General features: G+C 39.4%; 2 protein-coding genes and 1 non-coding gene across 3 annotated transcripts; 2 read left to right on the top strand and 1 right to left on the bottom strand.

The window, feature by feature from the left end:
* The first annotated feature begins 12 nt into the window (after positions 1–12).
* dnaja1 (DnaJ heat shock protein family (Hsp40) member A1) lies at positions 13–11974 on the top strand. Its single transcript, XM_030728998.1, has 9 exons — positions 13–94; positions 1464–1601; positions 1695–1884; positions 2834–2938; positions 5759–5986; positions 6088–6202; positions 7683–7798; positions 8827–8927; positions 9225–11974. Exons 2-9 carry the CDS (start codon positions 1470–1472, stop codon positions 9456–9458), a joined length of 1221 nt encoding a protein of 406 aa, XP_030584858.1. The 5' UTR covers positions 13–94; positions 1464–1469; the 3' UTR covers positions 9459–11974.
* A 3834-nt stretch (positions 11975–15808) lies between these two features.
* Positions 15809–24481, bottom strand: LOC115786791 (WD40 repeat-containing protein SMU1-like). The gene is made up of 12 exons (XM_030739205.1): positions 24385–24481; positions 23186–23396; positions 22935–23087; positions 22740–22856; positions 21504–21620; positions 20350–20469; positions 20097–20213; positions 19794–19921; positions 18302–18428; positions 17994–18155; positions 16907–17056; positions 15809–15933 (listed from the first exon to the last, which is right to left on the bottom strand). The coding sequence occupies exons 1-12, from the start codon at positions 24408–24410 to the stop codon at positions 15835–15837; spliced, it is 1527 nt and encodes a 508-aa protein (XP_030595065.1). The 5' UTR covers positions 24411–24481; the 3' UTR covers positions 15809–15834.
* A 1513-nt stretch (positions 24482–25994) lies between these two features.
* Positions 25995–26076, top strand: trnas-cga (transfer RNA serine (anticodon CGA)). The gene has a single exon. It is a non-coding gene; the product is annotated as a tRNA-Ser (tRNA).
* The last annotated feature ends 36 nt before the right edge of the window (positions 26077–26112 follow it).

The following is a 26112-nucleotide window of genomic DNA, read 5'->3' as shown; positions in this document are numbered from 1 at the left end:
AAATACACGTCACGGTAGAGGCGGGTTAGAAGAATCTTCTGGAACAGTCGCTGTGAGCTGAAGCTGTGAGGCGACAACAGTGTCTTCATAAAAGGTTGGAAAACAGTAATTATCTGTATACACCGTGTTTATCAAAGTGTCGTGTATTTGGGGGGTTATGGTCGAAAAAAACAACAAAGCTAACATTTTAGTCTTAGCCAGGCTAAGTAGCTCAAATAGCCTCGTAGGGCCTGAGCAGCCCTAGTCTGTGCCCCTCATCTAACAGCAAACATTAACATTTAACCACCGCCGGGTTATATCAAACTTAAGTAATCGAAGATATTTGAAAAATGACCACAAAGGTCGGTTAACGACACTGAGTTTTTATGTATTTATAAAATCTTGTAATAAACTAACCGACTGAATACAAACATCACGTCCAGTAAAAGATTAAAAATAGTTGAGTTGCCAAGTTTTGTTATCGCTTCAAAAACAAAGATGGCAGGTTGCTTAACGCTGGAAAGAAAACGAAGCGGACTCGTGCAAACTAACTAATATCGTTCATTTTAGAGCGAAAAAGCGTCTTATGTGGGACTCCTTAAATATCTGACTGTTTTTTATAAACTGTATTGAGTGCGAATATAAACCAGGAGGCTGTATTTGTGCGGTTCTGGTGAGAAACTATAGGAAAGAGCTGAGCCTTTAAACCCAGCAGTGAAGGAATGTGGGGGCTCTGTTATGAGGTGAAGGAGTCAGTTGCTACTTTTCCCTTTTGAAGTAAAGTTACAGAAGAATCGTCACCTTCATCTGATCATGAAATATTTCCGGGTTGATAGGAGTTTTCAGGAGTGCCCAAATCACTGAATGGATTGATGAGTATGAAGTTGAAGTAGATTATGCCATGCCCTTTACAGTCACCAGATGGAGATTTAAGGTGGCTTGTTAGATCAGCATTGTCAAAACAGTTCAGTTCAGCATAGCCTGATGTTAAGTCTTCGAGGCAACTATTAGGTTTTGCCATCTCCACTCCACTCCACCAGAAGCTGAACATTTATGAATTTCTTTAAAAAATTAAGGTGGCACTTTTAAGCTTAGTTTTAATGTAGCATTTGTAGCAGTACTGTTGTACTATTAGATGGGTGTACCTAATGTGGTGAACACATTGTGTCAGTGTAACCCTTTGAACTTTCTGGTGCACCAGAAAATTTACAGGTTAATATAATAAGAGGCACAATTAGGTGTGAAGTCACAAGTTTCTTCTTAGTGCTATTTTTATACACAGTAGATGAGGGATAAACTTGGCCAGTTAACTGGAGCACCACATGTAACCCTGGACAGTCAAAAGATGATGCTGATTGTATTTTGCATGCATCCAGATTGGTTGGCAGTGCTTTAACTAGTAGATAAGTGTTTAGAAACAAAATTTACTGAATATTTAAATATTGATGGGTTTTTTTGGTGGGGTTTTTTTTCCCTTTCTCAAGGCAAACATGGTCAAGGAAACAGGCTTTTATGACACTTTGGGCGTGAAACCCAGTGCAACTCCTGATGAGCTGAAAAAGGCCTATCGCAAACTGGCTTTGAAGTATCACCCTGATAAAAATCCTACAGAAGGCGAGAAGGTATGTACTATTTTCTTACTCTAATTAACATCAACTGCTCAACCGCAAGGGTCTTCTGACATTTTGATGCTATCTTTTTGCCCCCCTTCAAAGTTCAAGCAGATCTCACAGGCCTATGAGGTTTTGTCAGATGCAAAGAAGAGAGAGCTTTATGACCGGGGAGGTGAAAAGGCAATAAAGGAAGGAGGAACTGGCGGCGGCGGCGGTGGGGGCTTTGCATCGCCCATGGATATCTTTGACTTGTTTTTTGGTGGAGGCAGTCGGATGCACAGAGAGCGAAAAGGTTGTGCATGAAAACTAATTTCAACTTAGACAGAAGTTTGTTTGTTTGTTTGTTTTGCTGATGTTTCAATCCCTTCAGATCCTTAGACTGTATATATATATATATATATATATATATATATATATATATATATATATATATATATATATATAAAATTTGGACCATGATATGTGGACCCCCATTTTAAAACCTCAAATTAAGTCAAGTTTTTGTTTTTGGTTGTTTTAAATCAAATGTCAAAAGCGAGGAGCATATCTTACTATGAAACTGGATGCTCATACGATTGAGACTCAGTAATGGGTAGGATTTATCCTCTGTTTTACTGTAAATGGGACCATACTTTACAAGATTTAAACATTTTATTGTTTTTTTGCACAGAGAAGTTTCCCGTTGTGGCTGTTAAAAATAATGCAGGTTTAAAGCAGAAGAGAGTGACACATTTCCAAAAAGTATTAACAGTCTTCTAAACTAATAAGGTGGACAGAAAAGGTTTTATTGAAAATGCAAGAATACAAAGACCACATCAGACATACATCTATATAAACTGTACTAGATTTCCATACACAAAACTCTTATCTTCGAGACTCTTGAAAAATCACAGTCTGACCAAGAGGTCATATGATCTCATATCATCGTGCATAGTTTGATTTCTTCACTGCAGAAGAAACAGAAAATTTGTCTCAGACAAGAATTACATTTGTCACAGAGACAAAAGACCATCTGAGAAGTCAGAAAAACTGTCTCATTCTTCAAGCATAGAGTGTGAATTTGTGAATCTTGAATTTTGTTTGTTTACTTATTACAGTTTTTCAAATGTCACAAATATAAGAGAAAAGGCATAATTAAAGCTTGTATTAGTGGTATCTCTGGGAGACTTTTCAAGATGAAGTATTATTGCTGAAATCTGTGATATGACTGACAGTGCAATGTTTCCCCCCCACCACCACAGGGAAGAATATTGTTCATCAGATTACAGTGACTCTGGAAGAGCTTTATAATGGAGCAACAAGAAAACTAGCTGTCCAAAAGAATACCATTTGTGACAGATGTGAAGGTATGTCTCTGCTAAGAAGTTGTTTAGATGTTTGCTAATGTGTGTCACTGGACTTGTTTGGTAATCCCAAAAGGCTTTTCCTTTGTTCAACAACAAAGCATATCAGACTGCTACAAGTGTGCCCTTGTTTCATTTCAGTACAGTCCCTACCGCATTTTGCATTCATATATGGGGCCATTGTCTTTGAAGGGCACACTAGCTGCTTTCATAGTTCGTCTCCTCTGCTGCCACTCTGTGTGTGTTTGAGGGGAGCGGTTCATTTCAAGTTGTTAAACACCATCGTGATGCTACTTATTGTTCTGTGATTACTAAGGGTCATTCCATCTCAAATCTGAGATCTCAGTTCTCAGTTATAATAAGCTAATACTCTGAGATTGGCTAGTTAAAATGTGAAAGAAAAAAATGAAAATATTTTCATTCAACTTTCATGCTGGATTGAGCAAATATCACAAGTTGTACTTCAAAAACAAAAATATTAGTAGATAGTCTAATTGGAATAGAACAAAATTCTGGGGTTTCCAGATGATACTCTAAATATAACACAATACCAAGTGGCATTAAAAACTCAAAAAGTACTCATGTAAAAATTTTCATACATAAAGATAAATGTAGCAAAATAATTAAGAGTAACAAAAAAGGGATTACTTCACATGTGCAGTCTTGCGAGGCCAAGCTGCTGTGTCCACATGGTGTGATCGGTAGTCTGATACAAGATGCTAACCCTGAACCCCTAATACTAACACCTAACCCTAATGCCACAGCTGTTACAGGCAAACAGGGATCAGGCAATCAGTCAAGTAGCAGAGGGGGGCTGTTAATCAATTTCAGCCATTTTAGTGTTAATGAAATTAACAACAGGTTCATTAGAGGGGCGACAATGAGACAACCCCCAAAACAGAAATGGTTTTACAGGTGGAGGCTGCTGACTTTTTTTCCCCTGCTTATTTTTCCGACTCTGCCAGGTTTCACCTCAGACTGTCCAGGAGCTCAGTCGGCAAAACAGACTAGCCTGCTGCAACATTTTTTCACTTAGAGTGTATTTGAATTCACCACTCTAGAGGTTGAACATTTTCATTTCCATCAAATGCTGTGGCATTCTATCGTTTCTAACATATTACCCTGTCCATATTCAAGAAGACTTTATTGTCATTATATGTAAACATATAACGAAATTTGCGTTCCAGAACACCCATCGAAGAGAAATACAAACAGAAACAAACAGGGGATGCAGGTGTCTGAGGTCGTGCAGCCGTTTTGCCGGCGCTAGCTTTAGCAGGAAAACAGAAAGAGATACACTGGGATAGGTAGGTTCAAAAAAATCATCTCGTATTGTGTTCATTATGAACACCTTACGAGGTTCCAGAAAACACCTCAGCAAAGCATTAGCACATTTAAAGCCTGGAGAGCACTAGGGTGGGTAGGGGAGGGGCTGCCAGCGGAGACGAGCAGGATACTGTGATGGCCACACAGCGTCCAGACTAGCAGTTCATGATAATGTTCATGATAAGATGGTACAGTCAGCCTTGGTTGCCAGGATACCAGTTCATACAGGTCACAACAGGGGGCGGGGGTGAAGAGCATCTGTTTACATAACATCTCCAAGAGACGATTTAGATAGACAGCCATCCAAGGCCGTCTGGGAGCCAAATTCCAAATAGTGCAATTGTTTTGCTTCAGGCCGTCATAACTATTTACTGACACACCTTACAGTTTTCTGGTTACCTCTCAGAAGTCGACACAGTACAGCCAGGAACAGTACAGGAACGTTTTCTTCCATCCCCACGGGAATCCATAACATAGCCAGCCGGGTGTGTAGTCGGACCAGAGGAAAGAGGGTTCCCGTTCCCCTTCTCCCAATCTCCTCGTGATGAGAATTTAGCCATCAGTTGTGTTGACCAGATCCATAATTTAATTTCCAGTTCGGGGATGTGTGAAGAGATGCTCTAAGCAGCGAAGCAGCAAAAAGCAGGGGTAGATAGGGAAGGCTGGGGAGAAGAGAAAAATGCGTCTGTCTCCACGGAGAGCAGGAAGGAAAAAAAAATGTCAGGTAGAGTAGATCTTGAAAACATTTAACAAAACAGTTTTCTCAGTTATAATGAAAGTACCACCTGGAAACCCCAGAATTTTGTTCCGCTGGGATTAGAGTATCTACTGATATTTTTGTTTTTGTGGTACAACTTGTTATATTGGCTCGATTCACGACTATGAATTATTTTATGTCAAAAAATATTCTACATGTTTTATTTTGCATTTTTGTGAAATATAACTGTATACCATTCAGAAATTGGCACTACTTGTCTCTTTCACTGTAAAGTTTTTAATCAATGTGTGCTTAAGAATGGGACATTATAGAAGGCTTGAAATTTTTTTTATATTTTAACTAGCCAAAATTCAGAGATTTTTTGAATCTGTCCAAAATTACAGATCCTGATTCACTTTGATGGCAAGAAAGACCTGTGAAAATTTTAGGCTTTTATCTTTGTTAGTTTTTGAGATATTCATGTTCAAACATTGCTTCAAATTCCAGTGTGCCAAAAAAAAAGGCCTGAAAGTGGGTCGATGGACCATTTTTCAAAAATAATATATTGAAAAATATTTGATATATGAAGCTAAACTTTCACAGCAATCATTAAATATGTTCAGTTTTTTTGAAAATGTTATGCAAAGCAGAGATGGTCCAACAGATGGCCCATGTTTATTTGAGATGGAATGACCATGGGATTAGTGAAGCTAAATAATGAAAAGATGTCCTTGGAATTATAATTAATAATAGCTTTAACTTTGTTCTCCAGTTTGCTAACAGTTTGGTTCTCATGGCAGGTCGTGGAGGTCGTAAAGGTGCGGTACAGATGTGCATGTCTTGCCATGGCACAGGAATGCAAGTCCGTGTACACCAGTTACTTCCAGGTATGGTGCAGCAGATGTCCACAGTGTGTCCCAGCTGCCAGGGACAAGGAAAGAGAATCAGCCAAAAGGACCGCTGCAAAGCATGTGGAGGCCGAAAGATCCTGCGACAGAAGAAAATCTTGGAGGTCCACATTGACAAAGGTGAGTGAAATATAAATCATTTGTGTGTGTTTGGTGGTGAAACTAGGAAAAAAAAAGAAAAACTAAACCTGTACTTTCATTACCCGGGGAAATTTACACAGGAATGAGAGATGGCCAGAAGATTGTTTTACATGGAGAGGGAGACCAGGAGCCAGAACTCGAGCCAGGAGATATCATCATTGTTCTAGATCAACGAGACCATCCACATTTCACCAGGTAAAAAGAAACTGTGCTTGAATGTCGTGTGTTCTATTGAATGCAAAAGTTGACAATAAACCAATGTAGACAGATTAATTCTCACATTTTGTTTTGCGCCATGTTAAAATTTGAGCATGACTATAATTATGGGGTTTTTGGTCATTGTACAACCATGAGAACTTGTTTCATATTCCTGGCAGTAAAACAGACTTGTTCCCGGTGGGTGTTGGACTCTGCACAACTCTATTCAGAATTTAGGGACTGAATTTCTAAGTTTGGCCAAGAGGTGGAGGGTTTCTGGGTTGGTGTCTTCAGAATCACCTCTCTGTTATTTGCGGATGATGTAGTTGCTTTAGCTTCATCAAACAGCAGCCTCCAGCTTACACAGGACAGCTGGCAGCAGTGTTTCAAGTGGCTGGGCTGAGAATTAGCGCCTCCAAATCTGAGTCCATGGTTCTTAGGCTACGTTCACACTGCAGCCTGAAGTGACCCAATTCCGATTTTTTTTTATTTTATTTTTTTTATTTATTAATTTCTTTTTTTTTGCGTGGTCGTTCACATTTCCAAATATATGCGACTTGGATGTGATCTGTGTGTGAACAGCAGACAAACCTGGAAGTGTCCTGCATGTGCAGTAGAGGGATCGATAACGTCATATGTAGGGAGCGTGCTCAATGTTTGCGGAAGTCATACATGTTTACCTTCCCGCGTCCGCGTAACGGGACGCAGAATAGTGACGTTTGTCGAGTATCAATGACGTGCAGGTCGGATAAATGCGACCTGACCGTACACACACAGGTCACATTTATTAAAGATCGGATACGTATCGGATTTAGGACCACATATCCAAGTGGCCTGGGTTGCATTTGAAAAAATCACATCTGTGTTGTTCAGACTGGCATGAAAAGATCGGATATAGATCGCATGAGGGCAAAAAAATCTGATTTGGGTCACTTCAGGCTGCAGTGTGAATGTAGCCTTAGTCTGAAAAGGGTGGCATGCCCACTCCGGATTGGGTATGAGTTACTGCCCCAAGTGGAGGAGTTTAAGTATCTCAGAGGGCTTATTTATGAGTGAGGTTTGGAAGAGGTAGGAGATTAATAGACAGATTGATGCAGTAGGTGCTCTACTGGTCTGGAGCCAGTTGAGGTGACTAGATTTCCTCCTGGACATTTCCTAGGTGAGGTGTTTCAGGCAAGTCCAACTGGAGAGAAATCTAGAGTCAGACTCAGGACACGCTGGAGAGATTACATCTCTCAGTTGGCTTGGGAAAACCTCTGTGTCCAACCAGAAGAGCTGGAGAGAGGGAAGGTATCATCTCTGCATCTCTGCTTAGACTGCACCCAGATCAGCATGGATGGATGGATAGATAGATGGATATGTTTACACCAGAAACATTGCTTTATTAAATCTGCGCTTTGCAGTAGCAGAACATGTGGCTTGTTTAGAAAACTGACCTGTGCTTTTTTTTTTTTTTCCTTCCCCCTGTTGTCATTAGGAGAGGAGAGGACCTCATCATGTCCATGGAGTTGCAGCTGGTTGAGGCTTTATGTGGTTTCAAGAAGCCCATTCAGACACTGGACAACAGAACTCTGCTTGTTACATCACATCCAGGTAAATCAAATTATGAAATACTCTTAGATCAGGAGATGTTTTGATCGATAATCAGATTAGTGTGCAAAAATATTCTTTTGTATAATTAATTAACATCAGTAGGTTCAGGTGTGGGTTTTTTTTTTTTTATTGTTCTGCTTTGGAAGATATAAATATATTACTAAAGAAAATTATAAAATGAATAGACACTAATAGGGAAGAATTATCTCATAGTTTCTATAAACCCAGCAGTTTTGCAGGGCTGGTCAGTCAGTGTGGGTGAACCCTTAAGAAAATGTATGGTTCAGTTCATTTATGGAGAGTTCTTTGGTTAGCAGGTGTGTAGTACATTACATGGTACACTACACTTCACTGTTTAGGAAATGAGAAACTGTTATATTTCTCTTTGAAACAAGTTACAACTGATGTTTGAAAGATTTCTCTGTGAAACGTGAACCTGTGTTACACTGACAGCCCCTTTTTCCAGATCAGTTAAAAGTATTTAGGTGTTAGATTCAACTCATTGTGTCATTGTGCACACAAGGCACAGCGAAATGATAGTTCCAGATCACTCATACAGAGATGAGCATCTGAGGTCATGCAGTCAGAGACCAGCGCTACCGTTAGGCAATGTGGTTTAAGCGTCTTGCCCAAGGACACAACGCAACGCAGGGACAGGGGCTCAAACCGGCAACCCTCCGGCTGCAAGGCAAGCGCCTACCCACTGCGCCACATTTCCAGTTATGCATACAGTGAAAGTAGGCCACATGGTCAAAAGGCCACTGGACCTTGACTGTACAATAGTTTAAATAAACTCATTCTTACTCATTTATTTTGAATGGAAATGAGGAAATATAAACAGACCATAAGGATGTAAAGTATTCTCTCTTATGTTTTATGACTGAGGTGGCTCGTGTGTGTGTGTGTGTGTGTGTGTGTGTGTGTGTGTGTGTGTGTGTGTGTGTGTGTGTGTGTGTGTGTGTGTGTGTGTGTGTGTGTGTGTGTGTGTGTGTGTTTTGGGGTTTTTTTTGTTTGTTTTTTTATCAAAGGGGAGTTGATCAGGCCTGGAGACACTAAGTGTGTCTTGAATGAAGGGATGCCCACGTATCGCAGGCCATTTGAGAAGGGGCGTCTTATTATTCACTTCTCGGTAAGAAAGTCCTCAGTACCCAGCTTTTAAAAATCTCTTTAACACTTTTATATTTTTATTGTTCTATTACACATAAATAAAGCACCTGATGATGATCATATTTGCAACGATTTGCTCTAAATGGCCATCTCTTATAATAACAAACCTTACTTATATTTATGCTTTAAATCAACAGCAGTAAAACACCATAAAATGTTAGCATTTTTCTGCAACTACGCGAAAATAGTAATATCATAATATACCTGTATGATCTAATGCAACACTGCAATTAAATTTAAATATGGTTGTTTCCATTAGGTGGTGTTCCCAAAAGCCAATTTCCTCCCGAAACACAAGCTGAAGGAGCTGGAGCGCTATCTCCCAGAGAAGGTGGACACAGAGCAGCCAGACAGTATGGACGATGACCTCTACATCTATGCTGACTTGGAGGACTGTGACTTTGAGAACAGAAGAAGACACAGAAATGAGTACTACTATATGGATGAAGACGACTACGCCACCACCGGTGGTGTTCAGTGCCAGACGTCTTAAAAAGCCCGCAGTCCTCTGCCTATTCCAGAAGTTCAGATCCTCATCTCCAATGCAAAGCACCTTTTTTTTTTTTTTTTAATCTGTGCACTTTTAATTTAGTTACATTTATTGAAATCAGTTAGTCTCTTTAGTTTGTTTGAATTTCATTCATAAAACTGTTTCTCAGTGCCCTGTGGATGTTAAAGTTCCAGGACTTGAACTTAGACTCAGCTTAATGGGATTCCTCGTCATCTGGGACCGTGTTTTAATCTTTTTATTTTTTTTCCTTTTTCCAATTCACACTGTGATTAAAGATGAGGGCTGGTGTAACAGAGGCTTCAGGGAAAGAAAAAACTTAAACTATGACAACCTGCTTTTTGTGCAGTTACACTAAAACTGATGCCAATAGTATAAAAATAACCTTTTTTTTTTTGATAGTGTGGCTAAATCGGCTGTTGTGAACCACTTTTTGAAGACTCATCCGTTTTTGGTGTCTGTAGCTCTTTCAGACATGGAATATGTAACAGCGCTGAATCCATCCATCTGTTAAAGTGACAGCAGGCAAAGATCACTTTTAAGTTAAAGCTCCTCGTGGCTTATTCAGACATCCCTTTGGCTGATGGAGAGAGCCACGGTACGTGCACGATATAAGCTATTTGTAAAAGTTTGTATTTGTGGCGGTGTCATTAAGAGCAGGGACGTCAACCCCAACCCCTCCCACAGAGGCTGGAAGAATGCGCCGGTTCCTCCATGGCGCGTTCTCCCAGCCTTTTAAATTAGAAACTGAGCTGGTGTTTTGCGTTCTACAGCGAGCTGAGCGTCTCACAGAGATGCACACTCATGTGTGTCTGTTTTGACTGTGTCCATTCAGCAGTATGCACACATTACCTGACCCACTGCTGTAACTTTAATGGAAAAGTGATCAGAGTGCTCATTCATACAGTTCAGATGTCAGATTAATGGAAAGAAAGGCACGCGTGTCTGAAAGGGGCTCACGGGGACCAAATGTTTGTATGGTGGTGGAGGTGGATGTGCTTTGAAACTTGATTTAAAACATTTAAGCTGTTCTACCCTTTCAAGGGCTATTTCCAGACTTTTCTGAACAAAATGTGGCAGGAAATCAGTGTAGTCGTGATTAAGACGTGAAGGTGAAGATAAATAACTTCAAATGTCTTGTGTGCTTACAACTAATATTTAAGTTTAGTGTTTCTTTTGAGCTGCAGTCAGCTGTCTGTGATTATGGCGCGCACGTCGACTATAATGTATAATATAAGTGTGAGCGTGTGTGCAAAAGTATGTGCAATCGCCTTATATTCTGCAAGGATATTTAAAATGCTTATCCTAATTTCAGAATTCTATATTTTTTCCAGTTTTTTTTTTTCTTTTTTACTGTATTAGAATAGGTTTACATGCTAATATTAAAAAAAACTCCTCATACTCCACATCACTGCAGCACCACAGTTCTGCCTGAAATGCTCCGCTGTAGCTCCTCTCTCTTTGAGATTCTCCTCCAGGAAAGTCCAGCCTGCTCTGATTGGTCAGAAAAAGCTGTCTGTCAATTAAATCTTAAGTTTCTTGGGACCTGGGAGTGCATGAAGACTCCTGTGTTCACTCATTCTGACAATAACATTTTGTGTGCTTTGCTTATGGATAAGACATTTTAGTGGAGACCTACAAGACAACTGCTTGTTTTTTGTGTGTGTGCCAGACGAATGGTTAGATGAGCATTATGCAGATGTTATACAGTGACTGGCAGTTTTACAGCAGTGTATTCTGTGGGTGACTTTTAGGTTCCTTAACTGTTCACAAAAGGCTACACAGCACACTTTAACAGGCACTCAGTTCCTTAATGGCATTTGTTTTTCTCTTTCTTATTCCTGCATGATTCCTGATTCTTATCATTGCTGCATTGGATATATCACTATACAATAATAAAGCATAACCAGGGCCATTTTGAATAGATATGATTTCTTATGATTAAATTAGTGGCATGGTTAAAAAGTGCCAAGTTGTGGCTACATTGTACTCACAAATGTTTGTGATGTGTAGCCTGTTTTTTTTATTTGAGTAGTGGGTTTAAAATCATTAGAAGACAGAGTTTAAATGACAAATCACGACAGGAGTTCAAGGGTATATTCCATATTTCTTGTCAATCTTTTCAAAGCCAAATGAGTAATGGGAGTTTATGGAAAATCAGCAAACTTAATACCTCATTAAAGTGTCTGCCTGTTTGAAAGCCTTATCATAACTTAGTTACTTGATTAATGCAGTTTTTTTGTTGTTGTTTTGTTTTTGTTTCAATGGTGTTTACCTTGGATGTTGTAAAACAGTCATGCTCACAGAAGAGGGGGGTCTCCTTAAGTAATGTAAGTAATTCTTGAATGCAGATGTGAATTAGAGTCCTCGTAATGTAAGGGGATTTTGATGCAAAGTTTAATTTAGAAAAATGTTGCCAAGGTTTTAAATTAACTGGATGCATGTTTGGACCAGTGGTCTACTTGTGCTCATGTTTTCTAAATAAATGTGATTTGATGGTCTTTGTAAGTTTCTGTGTAATAATGCTTGTGTGATATCTTTTAGAACCTTTGTCTCCACTGTTTATGATTAAACTGGATTTTATACCCAGATATTAAAATTCAGATATCCTGATACAGTTCTAAACCAGACTCAAAGTATTTTTTTTCTCACTCCCTGCATCTTAAACTCTTGTGATCATTTAGTTGGCTGGAAAATAATAGGAAAATAGAGGGTTTTTTTTTTTCCAGTTTAAATGAAATTGTGCAGATTTGAATATTTGCCGGGCTTTAGTTAAGTTGTGAAACAAAGTAGACACCCCCCCCCCCCCCCCCCCCCCCCCAATTCTAAGGTTTTACATATCAGGGCATATTCAAAATTCTTCTTGTCCCTCACAGGTTCTAAAATGAAGTCCATACAACCTCAGATGACATTTATTTAACAAAAATGAAGCAAAAATTTAGAAGCAGTATATGAAAAACTACACTATATTGCCAAACGTATTCACTCACCCATCTATATCATTGAATTCAAGTGTTCTGTGGCCAAAGGTGTATAAAATCAAGAACCTAGGCATGCAAACTCCTCTACAAGTATTTGTGAAAGAATGGGTTGCTCTCAGGAGTTCAGAGAATTCCAGTTTGGTGTTCTTGCTAATAAATATTCAAAGTCAACTGTTAGTGGTATAACAACGTGGAAGTTACTGGGAATGACAGCAATTCAGCCACAAAGTGGTAGGCCACATAAAATCCCAGCAGGGTCAGTGGATGCTGAGGTGCATAGTGTGCCGAGATCACCAACTTTCTGCAGAGCCAGTCCCTACAGACCTCCAAACTTCATGTGGTCTTCAGTTAGCTCAAGAACAGTATATAGAGAGCTTTATGGAATGGGATTACATGGATGAGCAGCTGCAAGCCTTAAATCACCAAGCACAATGCTACTGGACTAGAGCAGTGGGGATGTGTTCCCTGGAGTGATGAATCAAACCCAACCCATCTCATAGATAAGTCTGGATTTGGCAGCTGCCAGGAGAACAGTATTTGTTTGACTGTATTGTGCCATGTGTAAAGTTTGGTGGAGGGGGGATTATGGTGTGAAGTTGTTTTTCAGGAGTTGGGCTTGGTCCCTGATTTCCAGTGAAGATACTACTACCAAGATACTTCGGACAATTTCATGCTCCTAACAGTTTGGGGAGGGCCTCTTCCTGTTCCAACAAGAAGGGGCCATCTAAAGTAAAGTCCATAAAGACATGAATGAGGAAGTTTGGTGTAGGAGAACTGACCTCATAAAGAAAAATGGTTCTGGAGAATGGTCAAAAATTCCCATGAACACTTCCCAGAAGAGTTGAAGTTGTTATAGCTGCAAAGGGTGGGCCAACATCATATTAAACCCCACGGATTAAGAATGGGATGTTAAGTTCATATGCGTGTGAAGGCAGACAAGGGAATACTTTTGTCAGTGTAACTGCACCCCATTATTCAGTAACTTATAGAACCACCTGTAGCAGCAATAACTTGCGGTTATCGTTTTCTGTGTAACTTTATCAACCTTTCACATTGGAGGAATTTTGGCCCACTCTTCTTCACAGGTCATTGAGGTTTGCAGGCATTTGTTTATGCACAGCTCTCCTAAAGTCCCACCACAACATTTCAGTCAGGTTGAGGTCTGGACTTTGGGCCATTGCAACACCTTGGTTCTTTTCTTTTTCAGCCATTCTGTTATAGATTTACTGCTGGGATTATTGTCCTGTTGTTGTCCAGTCTTTTTCTAAGTCTAGTGTCATGAACTTTAACATTTAACATGCCAACTGAGGCCTGTACTTGAGCGTTGCACGGTCTGACCTTGGGGTGAATTTGCTGGGACGTCCACACCTGAGATTGGCATGTGTCTTGAATGTTTTCCACTGGTGAATAATTTTTCTCATTGCAGAATGATGGACTTCAGTCTCTAAGATCAATGCTGATGTCTTTCCTTCTTGGCACTGTGATAACACAAGCCTGAATGCTCCAGATCAGCAAACTGCCAAAATTTGTAATCAAAAGCACTTGATTAACTGATCAGCAAGACCTGGCTGCTACTTGTCCTCTTAGCTCCTAGAATCCTTAAGGGTGTACTAGTGTAATATGCCATGTTGTTGTTCATCTGAGGTTGTATTAAAACCAGTTTAGAATCTGCTGGGGGGGGGGGGGGGGGGGGGGGTGTTATGTTTTGATACGTAGGACCTTAGAAATGAAAGATGCTGTACTTTCTTTTTCACCATGACTGTATGACTGTGTTCTCATATGATGTCATTAGATTGGTCTTTGAGAATTGTTTTTTCTACACAATTTCCAAACACTTTTGACTACAAGGACACGCTAAACAAAGGTAGAATAGTTTGAAACAGCTTTAAAAAATTAGAAACATCTCAGGTTCTCCAAAACTAAATCCTGTTACTTCTCTTTGTATTATTTCTTCCCCATCTGAAAATTCATTGTTACTGTACAGTCAATTTGATTGTACTTTTAAAAAAAATGTTATAAATGCAGTACTTGGAATAATTGCCATGTATGGAGTAAATCTAGTACTTAAGTGAGATATAAAAAAAAAATGACACAAACAACTGATTTTGAATTTTATTATCATTTATCATGTGGCTGGAGGTATTATGTACAACATAATGAATATACCAAAAATAAAATTCAGTGGCTAAACAATATCTTGCAAAGACAGATCGTGATAGTACCAGGTAGTACAAATAGTTACCGCTAGAGGGAGTCTGTCACAGGCATACATATTGTATCAATGCACAGGAACACCAGACACAAGACAATAAATGTGTAAATAAAACACATTTGTTTTGTTTTTTTACGCACAGGATACAGAATGTGTCACTGGAGCTCCGTTGAGGTTTATCATTTGTCATCATGCATATTTTAAAGGACTAAAAAAAATGACTGTAGAGCCATATTTAGACAGTGCACTGAGGTAGCATGCAGGGTACACAGAGAACAAAACCAATCATGATGCTGGAATCATTATTTGAATCAAAGCTAAAAAAATATATATATATATATATTATAAACTAAAGCAGATAAATCATATACCTGATATTGTTTGTTTATGCCCAAACAAGAGGCAGTTTCTATTATTATTTTCACAACAGTTCACCATCATGCATTTTCATGTCTAATAAAGACAAAAGAGATGAAAATGGGGATTCAAACTGGTGATGCTGGATCCATGAGGAAACGTGTGTAGGGTATGGAGGACCTAAACATCGCACTGCAAGATGTAATAAATTATAAATGACTCCATAAATAAATTTACTTCAAAAAAGACAAAGGTATGGCAGGGAATTTTTAAATTGCAGCTTTTTGAGATCATCTTTTTTTTTTTTTTAGGGAATTTGTCAGCTTAAAGAGAATGTAAAATACTGACAGCCTTAAATTTTGACGAGGAATCCAAAAACATCTCTTCCACCTTGTCCAATTCTAACCGATTCTAATCCACCATCAGATGAAACACACTGATATTAGTTGGTTGGAAGAAATTACAATTAATTAATTCAAAAATATTCATCATTTGTAGAGGTTTAAAGTTTATTCTTGAACTTTCAGTCATGTGACGTGGACTTCTCTGCAGCTGTTCACCTGCAAAGGATTTGATCTATTAAGTGCTGTGTCTGAGTTTATGAACCTCATCCTTAAAAAAACAATAACACAGAATTCCTTAAAATGGAAAAAAAAAACAACTTCAGTTCGTAAATTAATTTATGATTTACAGATGAATTTCCATTTTAATTAATGGCGTTTTTAAAGTATTTTTATGGCACAAATAAACTAATTTAATACACCATGTAAACAGCTGTGTAGGTCCTCCATATTATGATGCAGGTGACACTTTAAGGCTTCCATAGCCTTAGCAGGCCGTCCTCACTGTAAGTGGCGATCAGATTCTCATGCGGGTGGTGAGTGATGCCAATTACATCTTTCTCGTGAACCTGTAGGTGCAGAGAATACAGATCACCACATATTCTCCATCACCCATTAGCTGCTCCCACCCACCGCTTATCCTATTATTGTTACTCAGCAGCAGTGACACAGCTAAACAATAATTACACTATAAAGGTAAAGATCCTGGGAGTTCTATACAGTAATATAATGTGGCTTTCTTTGTAAATGTATGTACAGTGGAGTACTATAAAAGCTAATGTGTTTGAGGATTAGCTTTTATAGTTTAATACATTTTTATAGTTAACATGCAGCCAGTCCGTGTAAAGGAATGTTTAAGTATTATAAGAAGGTGTAACATCCAAAGGAGGTAGGTCACTGAGATTATGGAAAGCTAAACAAAGAAGAATGCACATTTTTGTGTTCAAATCCAAAATGTAACAGTGCTGTATAATAATGTGTGATGGGGTTTTTTCTCTACTTGAGTGGCCAAAAACAGCACTGAAGTTTAGCCAGCGAAGAGCCACCATAAAGTGATTTATTATACCTGGCCAGCATTCATCTTTAGAGTGCTTATTAAAATAAAATGCCTTCCTCTAACTGTGCAGTGAAAAGAGTAGGAAATATGCAACAAAGCTGAATGTTAGCCATAGCCCAAAAAAGGCAAAAAATATTTTTCAACAACTTGCAACAAGTTTTTAAAAATTGGCAGACGCAGTAATGTAGGTACATTTTACGGTCATAAACCGTTTATGGAGATTACAGTAGGAACACTGAAACAACTGTATGGTTGAGATCAACAGCTGACAGCATACAGTAAAGCTTGTCTTCTACACATGATATTTATTTTACAGTAAGAAATCTCACAGTGAGTAAATAAAAGTTTCAAGCTGGCAAATCTACTTTACTGTAAGTCAACCCAGAAGGTTCTCAGGGAGTGGCTGAAAAACACCAGCAGCCCAGATTTTTAATAAGATGCATAAACTGTTTTAATACTAAGTGAATATTAGCAGCAGCACTTACAGTCAGCATTTTCTCCAGCCTTCCTGTTGTATAGCTGAAGCAGTAGAGCACTAAGTCCTCCCCCACACAGTAAATCCACTCCCCGCGGGGTGACAGGGTGCAACACACAAAGTCTGCTCCTTTTCTGTCTGAGCTGAAGGTCTTCACAGTCTGAGGAGACAGAGAGAGATGTTAAGCTTCCACAAATATAGTCAAGTGTTTTGTGAAGCTAAAATGCCATCAAAAGGCTGAGATAATCAATCCATTTTAAATCATTTTTAAAGTGCTTAAGAAGTTTTTGACAAAGCCAGGGAAGCTTTGGCTTTCATTTAGACTGTGTACAAAAGTGATTTAGCCATTGTGATGTCACCCACCTGATGTCGACTACTCTTCTGAAGGCTTAAATTGAGCATGTAGGCTATCACTCTCTGTTTTATGGTATAGTTTACAATTAAGTGTACCATGAATTATAAAATTAAATGTATTCAATAAGATTTGAAACTGATAACTAAGACTGTATACTGATTCAATTTAATTCAATCGAAGTGTATTTATATAGCACCAAATCAGAACAAACAGTCACTTAAAGGCACTTGGTATTGTAAGGTAAACACCATACAGTAGTTACAGAGAAAACCCAACAATCAAAACGAGCCAGTGACAGTGGGAAGGAAAAACTCCCTTTTAACAGGAAGAACCCTCCTGATAAGGAAAGTGTTTACTGAGGTATTGAATAAAGAGAGACACAGGGTTGTTTTCCCAATTTTTTGACTCCTATAAAATAAGACGTCTTTCTGCATCCAAATGAGTTGCACTGCACTGGCCATCAGAAAGAATGCATGGGGGGGGTATATAATTATATATATATATATATATATATATATATATAATTTTAGTAACTCAGCTAGAAAACAATATTTTGTTTTTACACTGTAAATCAAATAAAACAATTTCAATTATCACCATCAGTCATAGGAAACTTTTTTTTAAACAATGTTATGCTTATTAATTAAAAATTAACTTGAAGATGAATCGATAATAACATCTGTTAATGCAGCTGTAAGATTTAAAGACTACGGATGATAAGAATGAGTTGCAGAGCTCTCACCTGGCCACGCATGCTCATGATGACCACAGCGTTGGAGTGGTTGCAAACCACAAAGTGCTCTGGATTTTGGGGGAGAGGGATCACGTTGTTGACGGGGACATCCGGTGTCCTCGACAGACATTTGAAAGTGTGGACGCAGTCACAGGACTTTGTGTTCCAAATCTAAATAATACATGAGGAAAAATCCCAGATTTTAGAATAATGCAGCACGTTCTCAGCTGCAGTATTTAATAATACTAATCAGAACAGATCTGAATGACTTTGTATAGTCAGCTGATGTGGCTCCACATTGTTAATGCAAATTGTACCTTCACGGTGCCATCTGATGAGGCGCTGACCATGTGAAATCCCTCTTGAGTGAAGAAGGCATCGTTTACAAATGATGAATGGCCGTTTAACTCCTTTAGTGTCTTGCCTGACCTCAGTTCGTGGATTCTGGAAATTACATTGTTGAGGGATTAATTGACATAAAGGACACTGAAATCAAATACAAGGGCAGTGCTGACTCATTCTAACAATCCCCTCTTCAACCCAAAGAGGGGATTTTTCTCGAGAGCAGGCAAAATGTGCCACTGAGCTGCCGATGTTGCTATTTTTAGCTCCTCTGAGTGGCTGGGTGCAGATTTACTTAAGCCATGACAAAATGGCTAATGCTGACTGATTCGCTTCTTCTCCTGCAGGACGATATGTCATTTGTAAACAATTCTCCCCGCTTGTGGAATTTCAAGTAGAGGAACACGTTGCAGCTTTGTCTCTGAGCACATGGTTTCTCAGCTACACCCACACAGCACATGTGCTTCCAACACCACAGAGAGGCTCAGCCCACACCCCCAGGAGTCAGAAATAACATTCAGCTCCTCAACGGTGAAGGGGATTCAGTGCATGCATAAGGAGCGAAAGGAAGACTTTGTAGGCACTGCGTATTTACAGGTGCACATATGCAAACATGTGATGCTGGGCATTGACTGCTGACGATAGTGAGGCATCAACTACTTTTATGTTTCCTCAGCATCTTACACTTGAAGTTGAGCGTGATTTTTTTATGATTTGGGGGGGGGAATGGTACGCTTCATGAACATGGATTCTGTTCCTAAAGTGGCAGAGATGCTGAGTCACTTCAGGTACAGTTTAAAATGCGCTCTATCAGACAGTTTTGAAAGCATTAAAGGATTTAAACGGACAAATATACGAAAACTTCAGGGGGGGGGGGGGCAAAACATCAACCCTTTTTTCTTATTTTTTGCCAACTTGTCTCCAATCTACTTTTCAACATTTTGCTAATCCACCGTGGGATGTAGAAAGAGCTCACAGCCTTCTTCCTGCTGAACTAACGCCCATGTGTGCGCCTTCAAAACTTTTGTGAATCATGTCTGAGGGCAGTCAGATCTCGCGCTTTCCTCCCACGGTAGACAAGGCAACTTTTGCCACAAGGCTTCCAATTTAAAGTGGCTTCCACTGTTTTTTGTTGTGTCTGTAAATGCATTTTTTTTTTTTTAAATGAAAAAGGATTTTATATTTCTATTTTCAGTGTTAATTGTGCAATTCAGTGTAATTTGTGTGGGGGTCTCGAAGTCCTCCACTTAAAATGTACAATATTTTTATAGTTAGTCTAAATGTAAACACATTAGTATCAGCCCTGCAAATTTAAACATCATGCAGGACAATTCTAATAATGTTCTGACTAAAATTACACAAAGCAACACACCTGCATAATATAAACACACATGCAAATTCTCTTTATTAAGTAGGGCAGGAGAATAGCTGCAGTCTGCAGTGTGTTCACTACACATTGAGTCCCACCTGATGGTGTGGTCGAAGGAGGCACTGAGGATCTGGTTGTTGTCTTTGGAGAAGCCCAGACAAGTCACACCTTTGTTATGAGCGTGCTCAAACCTACGAAGACACAAGCCGCTCTGGATCTTCCACACCTTCCCCAACAGCACACACACACACGCACGTACACACACATTTTGAAAGAATAGTTAAAAAAAAAAGTATATGTAACTATATTAACTCAGCAACATTTTCACAAATGTTTAAAAAGACTTCGCATCACGCTGTTATTGGTTGTTAATGTGAGAAAATACAAAAATCCAATCCAACCTTTATTTTGCCATTCTGAGCTCCTGTAGCCAGTAGATCTGTATCCTGACTGAAGCACATACACAGCACAGCATCATCCATCATCATGAAGCTGTCCTGGGCCTGATACTTTAAGTCCTAGTTCATTCAGTCAACACAAGCATCAAAACATTGTTCGAACAAGGAAAACAAAAAGAAGAAGTTGTGCTGTTACACAGTATGTAGGAGGTGATATGTTCACTATTTCTGGTTTCATGATTTGAAATAAGTTTACCTTGCTAATTTTTCCACTGTTGAAGTTCCAGACCTCAATGAACCCATCTACTGACCCCGTAATTAAATACTTTCCATCAGGTGAGAAACGGGCACATTCCACATGTGACCGCCGACCAAACTGCACACAAAGAAACTGCTTATTAGCGCTTGCAGCAGACATGCTTTCCTATTTGATTTGCAGCCTGAAATTCATACACGGGCGAAGAAATAAAGCGCTAATTAATATCAGGAGACCTCAGGGAGACATAAAGTTTTCCAATAGCCTGCTGCTGTGTGGGCCGACTATTCTCACTTAATGACCTTGGGCAGAAAATAAGCATGGATGAGCAACTCATGCTGCTCCATCTGGATTTAAGTGATGAGAGCACAGCCAGAGACTGGATGAAGTGCCTTCAGGTGTACAAAGTAATTAGTTTTGGGTGTGCAAGTGTATACTGGGCTAATAACCAAGGGAATAAAAACATAAAAGCCTCTTCTTTAACCTTCAAACAGTGGACACTTATGTACAGGTGTGACGTATTTAATCATAAAAAAAGTGTGCTACAATTAATTTGTCAGTCTACATTTCCAACAACTTTCATGATTTTTTTTTTTTTTTTACAGGAACTGGAGTTTGTTTTTCTTTCATTATAGGCTTTAATTTTATTTGCATTTTCCATTTCTGTTCAGTCCATTGTAATGTTTTGCAGTGAACCACGCAGTTCAATTAGTATATGCAGTTTAATAACAGAGTAGACAAGTAGGGAAGCCTGCTGCTTTCAGGGATATTCAGACAATGTCTGTCGCTTAGTTACCCAAATAATATATTTCTGGCTATGAGCTTTGTGTGGATGAACAGCTGGCAGCTTTCAGAGGGAGGTGCAGTTTCAGGCAATACATCCCTTCTAAACCAGCCAAGCATGACATAAAGATCTGGTGAAGCTGTGATGTCAAAATTTTGTGGAGAGGATTTGGACTACTGATTTTTTCAGAATTCTGAGGAAAAAAGTCAGAATTCTGAAAAAGAAAAAAGCATGTTAGAATATCTGTAGATAAAGGAAACAGTGTAGGAATGATAAACACAAATACAGCCATTAAAAAAAAAACTATGCCATATTTAACCCCACTCATTCAGCTACAAAATAAAATTGTTCTCCAGACGCCATTACGGACCTTGATGTGGCGGTACAGCTGGTTTGGAAAGCTCTCTTTCTCCACATATCTCTCCTTACTGGCAGTGGTATCAATGGTCATATCAGGGGAAAGATGATCTGTATGTATTCTCATAGACTGGAACATGGAGAAAAACAGTCAGCAGAAAACATCAAGCTGGCTCCTGTGCTAATGTGAAAATCTAAAAAAAAAAAAAAAAATATATATATATATATATATATATATATATATATATATATATATATATATATATATATATATATATATATATATATATATATATATATATATATATATATATATATATATCAAGAACTCTGAGAGCTTCCAACTTTATTTATTTTCATTTTCATGTTGCTGTCCAATAATGCAATGCAACTTCTGGCAGCAAGAAGACTGAATTGTGGCACTCGTACTTTTGCTTGTGTTATTTCCGCCCCTCTGTTTCCCACTTAGAAATATTTTTCAAGCCCAATTTCTTTTGGAGTTTCTTTCCCCTCATTTTCAACATGATCGCTTATAATCTTCTATGGATTAGACAAGTTATAACTGAAAGACAGTGGAGGCTAGTCGTAACTTTGCTGTTACTTCAAATCTTTACCTGGCAACACTTGTGTAACCAATCTATCAAAAATAGCAACTCGCACTGGAGGATGTACAGTACAGTGTGTCTTTGAGAACTGAGCTTTGTTTGTTTGTTTGTTTTAAAGCTTACCTGCAGGCTTAAAACTTTAAATCCCTCAAAAACTGGTTTCAAATTTAAATGATTTCTTTCCACCCTTAAATATTCATGACATGAATGTGCAGCATTTGGAAGTTATGGAAATGTTCATACATTTTTTAAATATTTTAACACCTAAAAAAAACTCAGCTAAGGGTCTTGACCAGAAGCCACAAAAGTGTGGGTGGGATCTGCTGACTGTTGTGCTTTCCTGTTGCCCTAAAACATGAAATATTCTTACTGGGACTCTTCTGGGATTTAACCAAAACTGTTTGAAGAAAAACTGTGTTCGTGTAAGACAGTTAAAGTTGGAAGAACTGCAGAAAAGACCCCTTTGTAACCTTTAAGAAACCCTAATTAAAGTGATGTTGGTGTATAAAAAAAGATAAAACTGAGGTAATTTGTTTGGTATCTTTGACTTCTTATCGCAGACTGTCGTCTCCATAGATTAAGATGTTTTGTTTGCCATGTAATTAGAGCCAGTTTTTCACAAGAATGTCGATAAGTATACTTACACTGACTTGTTCCAGGAGTCCTATGAGGCGGGAAGGGGGCACCACACTGACCTCCCTCACCAGAGCCTCAGCTATGGCTCTGCGCCGCTTCTCCTTGCTGCTTCCTTTTGGGTATGCCTGCAGCGGGAATGAAAGGATGTTACTTACCTATAAGGCACTCTCTGACGCAGCTGTTTGAATGCTTTGCTTTCTTACCTCACGAGGGTCAAAGTAGGAGCATGTTAGCAGGTTCTCCAAGTGGCTGTACCTTTCTGGCTGGGTCTGCTTTAACATGATCATCGGGTCAGTTTGTCTAAGGAGCGAGCGAGCTGCGCCCACCTCCCTCATTTCAATGAGCTCCATTACAACCTGTTGATGAGAATGTGATCAGATAGATAGGTAGATAGGTAGATAGATAGACAGATTTCAAGCCAAGCAAAACATTAGGCGAACATCCAAAAGCTTACCTGCTCATAAAGGTCAATAAGTATGTTGTCAGGCAGCTTGAGAGATTCGATAGCCAGCAGGACTGAATCCCAGTGGCCTTTGTTTATATCTGCAATAAAGCTTTCAATGCTTTCCACTGTGTTGAGGGAGACAGTGGTTTCCTCCTGTAATGTGGTCAATGTTCGGTAGAGGTTGTTCTCCTTGAGGTACTGCATTATCAGGCGGATCACACTGCAGAGACAAAGGGCAAAAGCTCACAGAAACAGTATCTTATTTCAGATGCTGCGACATGTGGGCACAACCTTCAAAGGAAAGGGTCCCTAGGACAGCACAAAACCAGTGATTCTGTCTCATGTGGACTTTTAGTCCCACTTTAGAGCCATCTGCTGGATATAATGTTGTATCCAGTCTTCTCCTCTGCTGCCACTCTACCAGAACTGTTCTGCTGGACATTCATTTTTATGGTTTCAATTGCACCAGTTGCACCTGCAGATTAAATTAACCTCACCCACTGATTCCACAAACCTATATATATATATATATATATATATATATTTTTTTTTTTAGCTAAATTTACTCCACTTTAAACAACACCCTACAAGATAAGATAAGCATAAATTTGAGATTCCTGCAATTCTCTGTTCCTGCATTCCCTACAGGAATGACTAACCAACAAAAACAACACACCCCCTTCTTTACCAGGGGGGCGGTGAGCATATTAGATCAACAGGCACATGTGGCGGAATCAGCCCCTGACTGCAAAACAGCCCCTCACACATAGTATAGCTACAACCGTTTGAGCAGTCTCACGTGCCAAATTGGCTATTTGTAGGCTACACCAAACTGATCACAATAAACAGGATATTAATAATATGGGAGGTTTCACAACAGACCAGACGTCACGCAGACAATAAACAACAGCGTAATTTCAAATACTCGTGCAAAGGCTCAGTTTACGTGGATTATTTTTTTTTTCCGAATTAAAAATGAGAAAGCGGCATTGATCGCACGGACAGAAACATACACACAAAATAATAATGATAATACAGTCATGAAATAAACGGCAAATGCATGACAGCAGATAAATGCGCCTCTAATGTTTAAGAAAACATCATTCTTTACACGTTAAATCAAACAGGTGGTGTGATCACTTTTTCTGCTTCATCAGTGAGAAGTTTATGTTTGCACACAAACAAATGAAAACAAAGAGCGCACTTACTCCGCGGGTTCCATCTCCACAGCCATGCTGATGTTGTCTCCTGCTGTTGCCGCACCGGACTGACGGTTGTGGCGGCTCAGCTCTGCTCTATAGCCACGTGAAAGACGTCTGCTGAGGACCACCCACTACACGTGCTTCTCCTGTGTCTCGCATTATTATTTATTTTTTTTTTTTTTTGGCGGCGACGGGCAGCAGTCCCAAACCCTGCGACTGACGCCGCCCCCTCCCCTCCTCGACGTAGGCCGACAGAAGAAAGATGTTTCGGAGCACGTTGCGTGCAGGAGACGCGGCTGTGCTCCCAGATGCTGCAGCGGCAATCAGCCACATCCTCATCCACAGCAGCAGCAGCAGCAGCACCGACAGAACCTCGTGGCTCAGAGCGTGCTCCTCTGTGGGGGCCAAAACATCACTCTGACCGTCCTCTAACGGAAACCACCTTTGTCCTACTCATCGGTATGCGCATACAGAGCTGGGTGCGCATTATCCCCCTGAGACCTTGTGTCCACCGCTGTAGTGGACACACACAAAAAAGTTAAATTAACAAGTGCCTGCCCCCCCAATTCCTAGTAGTATATGAACATCTTTGAACTATCAGATCCTGTAGCCACACGTGGTGATTAACAACAGTGACTGGCTTTTCCTCTAATTACGCACTACGGTTATAAAGCTTTATTGGATTGTGGGTGTAAATCAGCGACATTTGCCACTTAAATGTTTATTTAAACAGTCGGCTTCTGCATATAGGCACATGTTACTCACATCTGCAAAACCTGTTAGTGAGCCTCGTTGATCCATAATTGGGTGTTTACTGGCATCACGCGCCGTTAATTCTGCATCGGGAAAACTAATGATCTTCCAGAGCCTAAAATAAATAATATAGAGGGGACTGTATATATATATATATATATATATATATATATATATATATATATATATATATATATATATATATATATATATATATATAAAAGACGTCCACAGGAGTGTTATCTGGTGAACGAGGTGGCCAGGGAGTCGGGCCATCCCTTCCAATCCATTTTAATAGGGGTTCATTCATCCTCTGTCATAAATGGGGTACCTGAAATACACAAATATAATGTGATTAAAAACTTTGATAACTACTAAGTACATAGAACAAATCTGATTAAGATATCTCATCAACTGCCTTTGTAATACATTTTTTAAATTCTAAACGGACTTTATAAGCAAATAGAAGCAACCGTCATTGTGAGGCAGATGTCAATATTTATGCTATTTTGAGAACAGGCAAGAAAGCTCACCAATAATTAACGTGATAAATAAACCCCATAATATGATTATAGGCTAATAATTAGAGCAAGATATGAGCATTTATACCTTGATACAGACTAAAGCACTGTACTGTCTGCAGATGTTCACAGCTCTGTCAGTAGCAGTAGCAGTGCATATAAAGGATGCTTTATTTGACCCTTGCGATGCGGAGGCTGATGCGGGCATCGAAATCAGTATTCATGATGGATCACCTCTCAGCTGTCTGATGCACACAGCAAGCTGAACTTTGTTTTTCTCTGACCATTGTGCTTTTCCTCTGAAGGAAATCTTTGTGACGCACACGTCTTATCAAACGCAGAGCTGTGATGGCCGAGTGGTTAAGGCGTTGGAGTCGAAATCCAATGGGGATTCCCCGCGCAGGTTCAAATCCTGCTCACAGCGTTGATTCACCTTCGTAGGGGGTGTGGCACTCTCGCA

The sequence above is a fragment of the Archocentrus centrarchus genome, chromosome 1 (assembly GCF_007364275.1).
Source record: "Archocentrus centrarchus isolate MPI-CPG fArcCen1 chromosome 1, fArcCen1, whole genome shotgun sequence".
Lineage (NCBI taxonomy): Eukaryota > Metazoa > Chordata > Actinopteri > Cichliformes > Cichlidae > Archocentrus > Archocentrus centrarchus.
The sequence above is the reverse complement of the archived record's forward strand: the minus strand, read 5'-3'. Positions and strand labels throughout refer to the sequence as shown.

What these genes read in the sequence shown, in the direction of transcription:
- dnaja1 (XM_030728998.1), top strand. Translation starts at nt 1,470, where the DNA reads ATGGTCAAGGAAACAGGCTTTTATGACACTTTGGGCGTGAAACCCAGT. An exon ending in CATTTGTGACAGATGTGAAG is followed by an intron (nt 2,939 to 5,758) that starts GTATGTCTCTGC and finishes TTCTCATGGCAG; the next exon opens with GTCGTGGAGGTCGTAAAGGT. An exon ending in GGAGGTCCACATTGACAAAG is followed by an intron (nt 5,987 to 6,087) that starts GTGAGTGAAATA and finishes AAATTTACACAG; the next exon opens with GAATGAGAGATGGCCAGAAG.
- LOC115786791 (XM_030739205.1), bottom strand. Translation starts at nt 24,410, where the DNA reads ATGGCTGTGGAGATGGAACCCGCGGA. An exon ending in TTATTGACCTTTATGAGCAG is followed by an intron (nt 23,088 to 23,185) that starts GTAAGCTTTTGG and finishes TCTCATCAACAG; the next exon opens with GTTGTAATGGAGCTCATTGA. An exon ending in CATCAGATGGCACCGTGAAG is followed by an intron (nt 18,156 to 18,301) that starts GTACAATTTGCA and finishes TGTATTATTTAG; the next exon opens with ATTTGGAACACAAAGTCCTG.